At 42.7% G+C, this 13,321-nt stretch overlaps 2 protein-coding genes across 4 annotated transcripts; one reads left to right on the top strand and one right to left on the bottom strand.

Annotated features, from left to right (window-relative positions):
* The first annotated feature begins 1,836 nt into the window (after positions 1 to 1,836).
* LOC6497904 (cytochrome b5) lies at positions 1,837 to 2,860 on the top strand. Its single transcript, XM_001961653.4, has one exon. The coding sequence runs from the start codon at positions 2,066 to 2,068 to the stop codon at positions 2,480 to 2,482; it is 417 nt and encodes a 138-aa protein (XP_001961689.1). The 5' UTR covers positions 1,837 to 2,065; the 3' UTR covers positions 2,483 to 2,860.
* A 76-nt stretch (positions 2,861 to 2,936) lies between these two features.
* LOC6497621 (class E basic helix-loop-helix protein 22) lies at positions 2,937 to 4,828 on the bottom strand. Of its 3 annotated transcripts, none has more exons than XM_001961654.4 (3): positions 4,411 to 4,828; positions 3,173 to 3,767; positions 2,937 to 3,115 (listed from the first exon to the last, which is right to left on the bottom strand). In XM_001961654.4, the coding sequence occupies exons 2-3, from the start codon at positions 3,745 to 3,747 to the stop codon at positions 2,986 to 2,988; spliced, it is 705 nt and encodes a 234-aa protein (XP_001961690.1). In that variant the 5' UTR covers positions 3,748 to 3,767; positions 4,411 to 4,828; the 3' UTR covers positions 2,937 to 2,985. The 3 variants fall into 3 exon arrangements, with proteins under 3 accessions (XP_001961690.1, XP_032307636.1, XP_044572065.1); XM_032451745.2 differs by having other exon boundaries at positions 4,635 to 4,828; XM_044716130.1 differs by lacking the exon at positions 4,411 to 4,828 and having other exon boundaries at positions 3,173 to 4,387.
* Positions 4,829 to 13,321: the final 8,493 nt, after the last annotated feature.

Below are 13,321 nucleotides of genomic sequence, written 5' to 3'. Positions count from 1 at the left end.
ATTATTCTGCATCAAAATCTGAGAACAATTTTTTTTTTCAATTTTTTTTTTAATTTTCTGGGCAATTCTCTCAAAATGTGGAAAGTGCATGGGAAGGCCAATATGGCTATATTTTTACCAATTTCTATGCGATTCTTAAGCGGAGCACCTTAAACGTTTTGTAGATCGATTTTCCATCATTCTGCATCCGAGAACAAATTATTTTTTTGAATTTTTTGTGGAATTTTCTGGGCCATTTCCTTCAAAATGTGGAAAGTGCATGGGGAGGCCAATATGGCTCACAGCGATGGCTGTATCTTGGCCAATTTCCGATTCTTGATTCCCCACCATTCTGCATCAAAATCTGAGAACAAAATATTGTGTAGATTTGTATATACTCAGTTTATAATCTGAGAACCTAATTTAAGAGAACCTAAATTATTTGAAGTGTTTTTTTTTTGCTGGCCATGGACTTGGAAATGTTTTGGAAGGTCAAAAGTAATCTTTAAATTTGCAAAAATTCTTCAAATTCAAATCCGGGGGAATTTGAGCAGCGTCAACTTTGATCTCATACGCCTATTTTTTGTGAAACTAAACTGATAATACGCGAAACACGCCTCAGTTCAAAAAAAGCTAAACCATGTTTCCGAATCATGACAAATAAGAACTGATAACCTCAAATTTGGGGTTCAGATTGTGCGCAATTTCTTTTTATAATCTCATTCAGATTCCCAGGCATAATTTTATGGTTATACTATTACGAATGTGACTGCAGTCCTGACCTCAAAGTCAAAGTCAAGTGGCCTAACCCAGATTTACATCTCGTAATACTTTTGATTACATTATAATTTAGTGTGGTTTTGAACGTAATGATGCTGATCTTAACACTGACTTGGGGGGGTATTGGGTTTCCAAGATTTCCAAGAGATGCGAAAACCGCACATCGAACTTGAACCCATTGAACATAATACTTTTCAATAACAATTGACTTGTGACGTATTCGATGTGTGAATAATATTTAGTGTGAAACGTGGCAAATAACAATATTGTTGATGTCGTAGTTTTATTTTAGTTAAGCTGTGCACTTTATTTATAAACACAATGTCTGAAATCTTAATTGCGTTTTGTCTGGCACCTATTAAATGAAACGATTAATTTCATCAGCCCTTTTCTTTCGTAAGAATTTTTAGTTTTTGCAAATTCGCCTTAAACTGAAACTGTATACACTTCAAGTAGTTCAGAAGCGTGGCACCGTTTTCCAGCCAGTTTCAAGTTCAAAGTGTTCTGCGATAATGATTTGAGGCACAATCTTTGTTCCCATTATGATTTTTAGAAATATTGAGACCAAACCATATTTAGAAATTTATTTTGATAGCCTGCAGGCTATTAACCCAAAACGTATTTTTACTTTTTTAATGACTGGCGTTAAATTGTTTTGCGTAAACGAAATTGATTCTCCGATGCACACTTGACTTGCTCCCATAAATCAACTGCAATGCTGATAAGCACCTCGGGAAATTCGCTTTAATATAGATTTGTGAAACCAATTAACGGGTTTAATGGGGTTTTTCAGGTAATTAGCTCACTGAGAAGACGCATAGTTTGAAAAAGTGCTCATCTGCCAATTCAGCTAATAAATTGACTCAATTTTTTTACTCGTGGCTCATTTTATTACCTAATCTCGGTGCGAATCACGGGCCCCCCATGAATATTGATTAAAACTAGTTTTCGCGGCTCTAGTCTTGCGTAGCCCTACGTATTAACCGATCCGGCTTCGGGTTCTGGTTCCACGAAGTCTTATCAGCCCCCTCGACTGGTCCGATTGATTCACGTGTTGGCGTTTATAAAACGATTACAGATCGACGCTTGAATGACACTCCAGTGCCACAAGCAGTCCAAGACACACACGATTTCTCGGGGGAATCTGAGCAAAACTGGAACTCGAAACCAAAACCGATCGAGCGGAACTCACTCGACTCCAGACTGTCTGAGGTGATTGTGTTTGAGAAGCGAGTACCAGTGGGTGCAGAAATTACAAAACACGCTCTACACCATAAATACAACAAATAATCGCAAAGTGAAAGTCATGTCGTCGGCTCTGTCAAACCTCTTGCAATCCCTCCGCATCGTGCCCTTGGGACACGGCAAGCAGGGCTCCAAAGTGATGGTCGTGCCCAGCGAGAAAGACAGACTGAAGGCGGCCGAAATCCTGCCGGAGATCGCCCTGGAGGAGGTGGCACAGCACGACAGCTTCGATGACTGTTGGGTGGTGATCTACGACCGGGTTTACGACGTCACCCACTTCCTGAGGGAGCACCCCGGCGGCGATGACGTTATCATGGACCACGCCGGACGCGACGCCACCATCGCCTTTCATGGCACCGGACACTCCCGCGATGCCGTCGAGCAGATGAAGCACTTTCTGATCGGGGAGCTGCCGGTGCAGCAACGCATCTTCCGCACCGGCAAGAACAAGGTCCTGTCCTCGGGCATTCCGGAATAATGTCAGCCGATCCACTAATCGATCGCTTCCGCCGCCGTCCTCTACTGCATATATATTTCAAAAGTATTTGTCGATTTTGTGTCTAGTTTTAATCAGCAGCTTATTTCGCACTCAGCAAATTGCTTTGGCTCACTCATCAAATGCTATTCAGCAAATCATCTATACTACGCTATCATGTATACTACTTTATAAGACTTGAAACGGATCTAGAATTAAATTATTATTTTGTTTTCATAATGCTGTTGTGTTCTCAGTGGGCTGGGCTTTGATTCTACAAATCGGGAATTAATACTTTATTTGGTATTGGGTTTCTTATGACATTATGTAAATGCGCGAAAAAGAAATGCTTACGACAAAAATAAATATCACTTAACAGATTTTCACTTGGCTTTTCCAACTCTCACTACGACTCTCCGACCTCTCTGACTAGTTTATTGACTTTTGGCCGTTTTCCAATTGACTTAAAAATTATTGCTCGTCGATTGCTTTTCAGGACTGGGGGCTTAACTGCTGCTGCTGGTGGGCGGTTCGTTGTGAGGTCCTTGGAGCAGAGCCTGCAGCTTGGCGGCAGCTGGGAAGGACCCCAGGTCCAGAGGAGCTGCTCCCGTGGTGCTCTGTATATAAGCGAGGAGTCTGGAGGGCAGAAAAATTATGAATACAATAATGCCACTTGGCTATTTGGCGTACTACCTTCTTAACTCCTCGAGGGCGTTCTGCTGCATCAGTATGTAGTTTTTGGCGAGAAGAAGAGTGGCTATCTTGGACAGCTTCCTCACGGACGGGGAGTGGGCATAGGGAATCACGCTCCTCAATTCATCCAAGGCATCGTTCAAATCGTGCATTCTCCGCCGCTCCCTGGCATTGATGTTCAGCCTCACGGTCTTCCCCTGCCGGTTCTTCTGCTTCCCACCGTTGGAGCCCCCTGGCCCAGACCCACTACCGCCTCCGGAGCCACTCGGCACCGCCACCGTGGTGGTGCCGCCACTGATGGCCGCGATGGCGACGGCGGTGGGGCTCAGAGACTTGTCGGGAGCACTGGGTCCTGGCTTGTTCTCATCAGTCGGCGGCTGGGACATGCCCATGCCCTGGGCATAGAAGCCGCCAAGTCCCACAGAGCCCAGAGGCGTCCTGCGGCCGGGGACGCTTTGCGGCGGACTGGCGGTGGGGGCGGGGTGGGCACCCAGCATATTCGCCGTGGGCGGAATGGGCATGTGTCCGTGGTTGGGCAGACCGGGGAATCCGAAGGGAAGGTTCGAGGGATCCATTCCTGATTATTTTCCAGACTCTGAAAGGATAAGGTCGAGGAGATGTGTAACGTTTTAGGGTAGTCCTTGGGTCGCAGGATGCTATCGACTGCCAGGGTTGCTCAGGATTTACAAGGATATGAAAATAAGGGTGGAAAATCACAGCTGATAAGTGGCGCCCTCCTACGGTGTTTTTAAGAAGCTACAGCTTTGTAAATATTCTCATAGGTGGCGTGTCAGATTTTGTGGAAGTCAGTTTATTTATTAAATTTTAAATATATTGACTTAAGATTTTGTGATAAGAAATCTCGAAAAATGTAAATAGTAATCACGAGGTCTAATATAGTTAAAAGTATAGTAGACTTTTTAACCATTTTTGATGAAAAACAAAGCTTCACTTAGATGGGAATCCTTAAAATAATATTTATATTCCATATTTAAATGTTCTTTTTTAAATAAACTGTGAACACTAATCCTCTTTATATTTAAAACCGTGAAACCGTGAAATCGTGAAAAATCACTGAAGCCGAACTTTTGGCTTTTTGTTTAATTTATGACACACTTTAAGGATTATGAATTTAAATAAACCACAAATCACTGATCCGCTAAGGTGTGACAGAGACAGAGAGGCGAAGGAAATTGAGGATTTGCCAATTTATGTATATTTTCGAAAATAGCACGAACCACAAAATGGAAAAAATATGAAAATGTGGCCGACGTATCAGAGGATTTTGTTTCTGATTCTGGCCCGGAATCGAATTCGGCTTCTGATTCTGGTTCTGGACGAGATTCAGGATTCTGGTTCGATGTGCGAGTGTGGGGTGCCCGGCAACAACAGAGGCTACCGCGATTTTGTGGTGGGTTATAGTAGTCGCATAACGATTTTCCGATTTTCTCCTCTCACTCACTCGCCTCCACACCCTCTTGCTCTCGCTCTGTCTGTCTGTCTGTGTGCGTGCCTTCTGTCTCTTTCTGGGGCTGGCGCAGGACTGCCGTCGATTATAAATATCCTTTTTGCCTTTATTTCTGCCACCGACGCCACCGTCGCCGTTTGGTGTTAATCTCGGTCTGCACAAGGAATATTATGAAGCACTACATAAAAATGTGGGTCGGGTGGTTGACGTTTAGTGGTTGTGCCTCATAATGCAGCATCCACACCTATACGTGTGCCACTCTTACTACCAATACGCACACAACCTGATGAGTCAGAATCAATGCACTGGCAAAAAAAATTATGGTACAGGCTTTAAAAAGTTTCATAAAAAGTTTAAACATTTTTTGGGTTTATTTTATAAAAGGAAAGATTAACATTTTTAACCAACAATATCTTTTTATATTTGAATATTTTTAAATAAATTACATGCCTAAATTTTTCCTTAAACTTTTTAGAGGGTTTATAGAGTATATAATAAATTTATTAAAAATTATAAATGATTTACTCATTTTTTTCTGTGTAAAAAGTTTTTAATGCCCTGCCACGGACATCCGAAAATTCATTTCTCTTGTTGTTTGGGATTTTTATCGCTTCGCTCCTTTTCAACCCTGATGGCCCTGTGCTATCCTGCCAACCCCCCAGCTTCCTCCATGCCCGCCCCTCCCACCGGCAACCTCGTGGCCTCTCCTTTGTCCATGATTTCAATTTCCATTGAAACTGAATCTAATCACATGCTCACTGCCTGCTGATCCTTGCCCGTCGCCTTTTTGGTCCTGGAACTGAGTTCGGCTCGCCCATAGCCTTTGGGGGTTGAACACAGCCCGTGCATCAAACTCCTGCCACACTATTGTGCAAGTATGTGTGTGAGGCATGGCCCAGTGGATGCCACATCTGCATGGCATGGCTTGGCGAGGCATTCTTTGCGAGTGTGTGCGCTCAAGAGTTGCCTGGAAACTATGGTATCGCATTGTTCCAACTTGGAACAATGCCATAAATGGCACATGCCAAATATTTTCGTTGCCTAGCGCATACCCTAGAAGAAGGACCTTTTGAAATCTAGGATGTCCTTTCATTTGCAAAGCTTTCATTAATTGGGATTTAAATTTAAAAATCACCAGAATATTTTTGATCCTCAAAAGGATTTCTGATGATGTTTTTTAAATAAGAGTTTATGAAACTTCTAATTTGACCTTTGTTTTATTTTTAAAACATTGAAGAGAGTATATCTAGGATCATTATCCTTGCTTTTAATATTTTTTTACATATTCTTGTTAGTGCTGTGATGCTTACATTGAAAACTACAAAAATCCTTGCTTGTATTTCATATTTAGAATAAACAAAGGAAGTTTTGGAAACGAAAGCCGAGGTTTTCTGTAGATTTGTATACTTTATTATTTTTGCTTCGCTACATGGTTTCCAATTAACAACATATTTCCTGATTTAATGGAATTTTTTTTTTTTTAAATTACTTTTTGGATAGAAGTATTGTTCTAATTTTGGGGCCATCACTTTATAGCTAGAAATAGTTTATCAAAGCATCTCTATTGGCTGTCACATGCAATGGCCACTAATGAATTTCCACACTTCAGAGTTGCCAGGATCCCAGGATATTTATGTGTGAGTGCGCCGTTTAGTCCTTAGAATAACTCAAAGGGAGGTACAAGCGACAGACCTAATGACTTCGCGCATAATAAATTTAATAATTTGCGTTGGCAACTTACCATTTTCCCTTGTTTGTTTTTCCTTTTTCCCGGGCCACATTAAAGTAGGGGAATTATTGTGTCAGATGGTCGGAGAAAAGGCAGAAAAAGCCGGAGAACCGGCAACCGTATGCTATTATTTTCTATGGCATCCGGAATCTGGACAGACCCTCTAGGCAATGCAGCATTTGGTCTGCGATTTCGGGGATTGGCTTTTGACAAGATTTGCAGTTGCAGTGTACTGAGTACACCACCCTGCCTCCCCGGGCACTCTACCCCATTGTAATTGTTCTGGGACTAATTCGGTTTATATTCAGCATTTACATTGCAATTTACGGCCCTCCACTCCGGCCACCAAAATAATTTCGACTTTTCAACCCCGGCCTAGGCCTACGGCCAGGACGAATTTAAATTTTCGGTTTTTTCATTTTATGGTCACATTTTTATCAATCCATATACATATAGATGGGCATTTGTCGCTGGTCCGGGCGTCCCCGGGTCTCCGGATCCCTGGATCCCCGAATTCCGGATCCCGGGTTTCCCGAGTCCGGCCATGAGGAATTTCATTATAATTTGCATAATTTATGCGCGACCGTGATTTGCATAATTAAGATTTGTACATTTGTGCATGCCAGTCATCATTAGCTTAGGTTCCGCACTGCGGACCAATTGTAAATGGCCAGAAGAGAGATTTTTTTGCTTCGTACCTCGCAATCCAGTCAAGGGGTTGTCGGGGGTTAATGATTAGTTCTCGAACTATGACACAGTGAGGGCACAAAAGCCTCTAAAAAAGTTGCCTAATAACATTATCGAAACCGTTGTGGAACTCAAATTAGTTGAATTGGGAAGCCAAAGAGGTACTTGGCAGTCGAGTTGAACCTTTCTTTGTTTGTTATTCGGGAAATTACAAATGCAAAAGCTCCGAGACCCAAAACGAAACCCCAATTTAATGTTTTCGGGTTTGCACAAATTAGACAAAGCCATGGAATCCATGACGTCCTATACGGAGCTATACGGAACCGGGCATAACTAACGGCCCACCATGGGGCAATGTGAATCAATCATTAGCATTTTATTGTGGAAAAACCAATTTGGCACATTTATGAAGAGCCTTTCGGCAGAGTATCCCCTTTGGAGATTTTGTTGATTTTTGGGTTTACGGCTTTCTAACCTTATTATCGATGGGCTTTTCGTCCTATTGCCAATATTTATGGCAGCAGCCCCTGACGTGCCCCTAATGATTCCCTAGCGTATCGTTTTCAAGGTAACAATCTCCTCCATTCCGTGCACTTGCCACACTTCACTCCACTCCACTTCTTTCCACTTGGGCCCATATTTTATTTCGTTATTTTTATTGGCAGACGTCAACGAAATACAAAAATGTGTCAATTGTACGCTTGGGAAATCGCCGGGGAAGTCTTCGTGTGCTGTGTCTTCGAAATAAGCAACTGAATGAAGATATATTTATCGTATATTTCCGGTTTGACAGGCCTGATGTGCTTTCGCCATTAGCCGGCAGGAGGATGAACTTCTGCGCTGTAAGGATCACGGGTAAATAGTTTCATTTCAGACAGTGCCCGTAGCCAAACCAAAAGTCCTCCAAAGAGCTCCGTTCGCTTTGTTTTAATCTAAACCCTTACGCCTGACTTGACACTCTAAATAATTACTCTGTCACACATAAAACATGACCAGAAAAAAAGGGATAAATACTGTGCTGGGGTAAGGGCCGCGAACGAAATTTGATTTCGCCATTTGATAGGATTTCTCATCCATTAGCTGAACTGAATGGATTGCGTCGAGCTTTTATTGATTACATCTAATGTTCATCATATGTATGCGCTCCAGCAACCCAGAAACAGAAACGAGAAAAAACGATACGAAACGAAATAATAATCACTTTCAGACAAAGGAAAGCGTGCAATATTTTATCAAATTATGCGTTGTATGCAACTTCCGCTCTAGGGCGAATCCTTAACACCCACCCGACGGGCTCACAATTTATCAGCATCAAATGGAAACCAAACAGCGCGAGGGTTACTTCCAGAAGGACGGAGGCAGGATCGGAAGGTAGGGGGTGCCAGTAAGCCAGGACACAAAACAACAATAACAGTGCCAGAGGAATACCAATTCGAATTAAAATGCTGCTGATTCTGATGCTGGGGGGTGGCACTGAATTTTCATCCACAGTCCCCGGTCCAAAGGGGTTGCTCGTCGCTTTCTGTTTCCAAGGATTTTTTTTTTCCTTTTTTCGCTTTTTGGTTTTTTTTTTGAGCGCGTTGTTGCAAATGGATATGGAATGTTACACAAACAAAAAGGGAGCAGGGTGGCCGGGTGGAAGTCGAAAAGGAAGAACCCAGGCCTGAATCAAAACCGAACCGGGAAAAGCAAAAAAAAAAATGCAAGCACAGACCACCACGCACAGGACCCAGAATCCTGAGCCCAGAAGAACCGCACAACCAGGAGCAAGTCACAAAACAAAGGGCAAAACTTTGGTACATGGGACGCAGGACGAGCAACGAGGTGGAGAGATGTGGGTGGACGTAGGGAGTCAGTGGGGGAGCAGGACAAAATGGACCAACAAGGCCCCGAGCAGGTCGCTGAGTCAGCTACCAGGATCTCTTCTTTACACAGATAGAAAATCTTGTAGTTTCCCAACATATCTAAGAATAAAATATTGAAGACCTTCTCAGTTATACAGTTTAGATTTAAAAGTAGATATTTCTACCCCATATCTCATTATAATCTTGCAATCCTTAATGCATTCAAAAGACACCCTTAATATAAGGTATCTCTCAGTGCACTCACCCCGAAGTGGCAGCCTTGTCGATGCTTTTGACGACGACGATGATGCCCCTTCGTGCGTTCTGGGATTATGCCCCGTTTGGCTGGCCGGCACACGCATTTTTGATTATGCCCCTAACCATGAGGCACCCGAGGACTGCAATTACAATCGTAGTCCAGGTAACGTAGTCTGGGCCTAAGCCATTCGATATTATACCCACACTACGGACTCCGTTCCCCAGTAACCCGACTCCTGGTCCATTTTAGAGTCAACTTTTGTGCGGTTCCTGTTGCTGATTTTGATGAATTATGCACTGGACTGGCCTCCCGCCCGGTAGTGCGTTGGGTGGATGTTGCCCCTGCAGGATAATAGTCTGGTGCAAATGGCCAGGACTGCCTCTAATGATGTGTCCTTATTCCTATTGCTCTCAACGCCATGCTCGGATTAGACCAGACACTCGTACATTGGTCGGAGGTATGTGAGTGTGTCCGGGGTGAGTGTACATTATCGGGTGTGCGAGATTTCAATGAAATATTGAATAATGCATGGCCGAAGGGAAACTCGATTCCCCGCAGATCCTTGTGCCTTTTTCGTTTCTCGTGGGAATATTCGGGAATTAGCTCTGGTAATTGAGTTTGCAATTCCTCCGAAAAAGTCCTCCGAAACTTAACACTGTCAGAAATACAAAAAAACAAAAAAGGAAAGCTAACTTCGAGCGGAGCCGAAGTTTATATACCCTTGCAGTTCAGTCGCAGTCCGCTAGGTGGCGCCACGCATCTTATATTATTAGATATGTAGCGGATCGTATATAGTTGGCCGATCCTTATGAAATTTGGCATATCGAATTATTTTGCCAAAAGAGTAATCTGTACCAAATCCCATCTTTCTAACTTAAAAAACACCAAAGTTATGCCAATTTCGATCGTTCTATGACAGCTATAGGATATAGTCGGCCGATCCTTATGAAATTTTGCACACAAGATATTTTGGTCAAATATAACATGTGTGGAAAGTCCCAACCCTCTAACTTAAAAAACACCAAAGTTATGGCATTTCCGATCAATCAGTTATATGGCAGCTATAGGATATAGTCGACCGATCCCGGCCGTTCCGACTTATATACTGCCTGCAAAGGAAAGAAGGGTGTGTGCAAAGTTTCAACTCGATAGCTTTAAAACTGAGAGACTAGTTTGCGTAGAAACGGACAGACGGACAGACGGACATGCTCATATCGACTCAGAAGGTGATCCTGATCAAGAATATATATACTTTATAGGGTCGGAGATGTCTCCTTCACTGCGTTGCACACTTTTGACCAAAATTATAATACCCTTTGCAAGGGTATAATTACCTTCAATGTTGTTAAGTGATTTATTGCTTTCTGTAACATAGAATCAAGATTGCTTTTTGATTCTCTGTGGCAGCTTAAAACTTTGGGATATTTCCCTTATCCGAAAGCTGGTGGATCAGAGTCTGCCACGCCCACAACATCCATTACTGTGGCCCATGGTCCTGTCGATGTGACAGCCAGTGAGCCAGGGATTCATAACAAATTGTTGCTCTGATGTTGATTAGACATTTTGTGCGCCACCCTGGATGGTGAGGAGCAACTACCGGAGCTACATACGGAAACAGTGACCACTGTGGTCATTACACAGAAAAAAACTAAGAAACAGAAAGCATTTACTGAAGAGGAAATAATCAAAATCTAATGGTATAAGATCATTTTTTTTATTATTCCAAGTCAAGACATCAGTCTTTACATGATCTTTGTTTTAATTTTATTAAGATTAATTATATATTCCTATTCTACAGGTGTTTTTCTCAGTGTTTGGAGTGTTTCCCCTCTGTCGTAGTCCGACATCAGTCACATCTTCAATTGAATTGAATGGACGTGTGTTCCTGACGGCCGGAGCCGCCTCAAATTTTGTTTAGTTTTCGTTTTTGTACTTTATTTTTATTTATTCGGGTCCCCCTCCATGGATCCAAGGGGTGTACGAAGAATGCTGTTAATGACTGATTGTGCGTTTCTCAGCGCTTCGCCAAATGGAATTTTGATTGCATCCGCTTACGTGCCGCCTCCCTGGGAGATCATTAAGGGAGTCCGTCTTGGTCCTGCTCTTGGTCTAGTTAAATGTGTCACGTCAGCAATTATTTGGCCACATGAGGCTCACAAACATTGAGTTCTTCTGGCACTCTTATTCCGTTGGAAAGGAAGGGAAATACATCAAAATAATTTCGGCGTTTATGCGCAATTTCTTGGGTTCCATTTTTGCATTTTGGATGATTCTCATTTATTTTATTGTGCAGTGGAGCGCATAAAATGTGCAATAATAAATGCTGACTGCCGACCGGCGACTGGCGGCGACTTTGTCCTGTTCGCGTCCTTTTTTCCCCCTATCAGCCCCTTTCGCCCTCACCCTGTAACTTAAAACTTTATGTGCATATAACATTTTTCGCCCATACTCCGTCGGGGAGTCCGGACGGACTTTCGGTTGGTTGGATGGTCGGTTGGTGGCTGGCATCGTTAACATCATCAGTGAAGCAGTCAAATGCTAATAGCTGCCATTTCCTGCAGGTCCAGCCAAGAGGAGCGGAACTGGGAGCCAGGACGAGACCAGGACGCGGGAGACAGGAGCTGGGATGCTGAAGCCGAATTCAGGAAAATTATGCGCACAAGTCGAGTTGCGTTCTTCTCCGCTCCAGTATTTTTTCTGTGTGCCTTTCTCGGTTCACTCAGTTTGTTTGTAGCATCCCCACTGATTATGCTTTGTCAAAAAAAGAAAATAGAGGAAAATGCAAAAATAAAAAATAAACTTAAAGGGAACAAAAAAACGATGGGAAATACTGCAAAAATGTTGCATTTTCATTGTAAGTTGGCATCAAGAATTTACATTCTAAAATATGCAGCAAATTAAAACGGGAAGAACTTTAACAAGGGGGCGGAATATTTTAGGATGTCAAGATAACTTTAAGATCGTAAACTACATAAAATGTAAATCAGTTCTTTAATGGGCATCTGCTTAGTTTTCCTCATACTTCTCAATTCGGTTTAACTAAGTTTTTATGGATTAAAAACTTTGTAAACTTTGCACAAGTTAAGCCAAGAGCTCTTACTTAAGCTCTCTTTCGATTTTAATTTAAAAACGAAAAAGGAAATATATTTTCTTTGCCAAGCCGAACTCCAGACAGTAACAAGCAATCATAATAATATTACTCCCGTATTATATGTCACTGATGATAGATTTAACAAGCCACAACAACCAGCTATGCAAAATGTTTGTGCCATAAAGAAATTCCGCAAATCATTACGACACAACCGCAAAATACAAGACCTCGGCGAAACTTTCTGACGTTGAAAAGCGAACAAGATGGCTATATACTAGCAGAGGGAGAACGCTAGACGCCATAATGTGCCAGAGCCAGTGAGGGAAAATTGAAGAAAAATAAGTTTCGCCAGAGGACACCTCATCCTTGAGCCTCGTCTTCTGTTATCCTTCGACCTTCTTGTTCTTTGACGGCGTCAGATAAATTGAATCAAACGAGGAGCGCGGCCAAACTTTGCATGCGTCGAAATTCAATTCTAATTAACATAAATTTCCACAAATGAATGTCAACCACAGGAGGCAGTGCTGAAACGCGAAATAAAAGGAATGCCATATACTTGGGAAGGTTATTCGACTGAGAGATACTTGGGAGGCATTACTAACTATAGGGAAGTATTAGTACCCGACAAGAAGTACTTCCACGGTACTTCATAGTAATCATAATATCTTGAAAGGCTTAGCAAGTACCGGTTATCAAATAGTCAGGCTACAACTCCATCAGAGCCCCAAATAGTCTGCATAACCATTATACCCCGAAGGGGTATATTCATGAAAGTAAAACCCAATACTCCAACACACACCGTCACGTACTCCTGGGTAACTCGTAATTTAATTTATGTAGCGTGGAAACTTTTTCGGCAGTCATAAGTTAAGCCGCCCCCAACAACAGGTGTAGAGTGGGCGTGGCTGGAACCCCCCGAAAAGAGCCCTGAATGCAAAGGCCCAACTTGATCCCGACTTGCCAGTTCGCTCGTGTGGGCCAAATACAAAGTCCTTCCTGGATGTCCTGGGTGTGGCATGTCGCCCACATCTTCCGGCCTCTCCAGCTCCAGCTCCTTCCGGCTATCTCCTC

Source organism: Drosophila ananassae, chromosome 3R (assembly GCF_017639315.1).
Source record: "Drosophila ananassae strain 14024-0371.13 chromosome 3R, ASM1763931v2, whole genome shotgun sequence".
In the NCBI taxonomy this organism is placed as follows: Eukaryota; Metazoa; Arthropoda; class Insecta; order Diptera; family Drosophilidae; genus Drosophila; species Drosophila ananassae.
The sequence above is the reverse complement of the archived record's forward strand: the minus strand, read 5'-3'. Positions and strand labels throughout refer to the sequence as shown.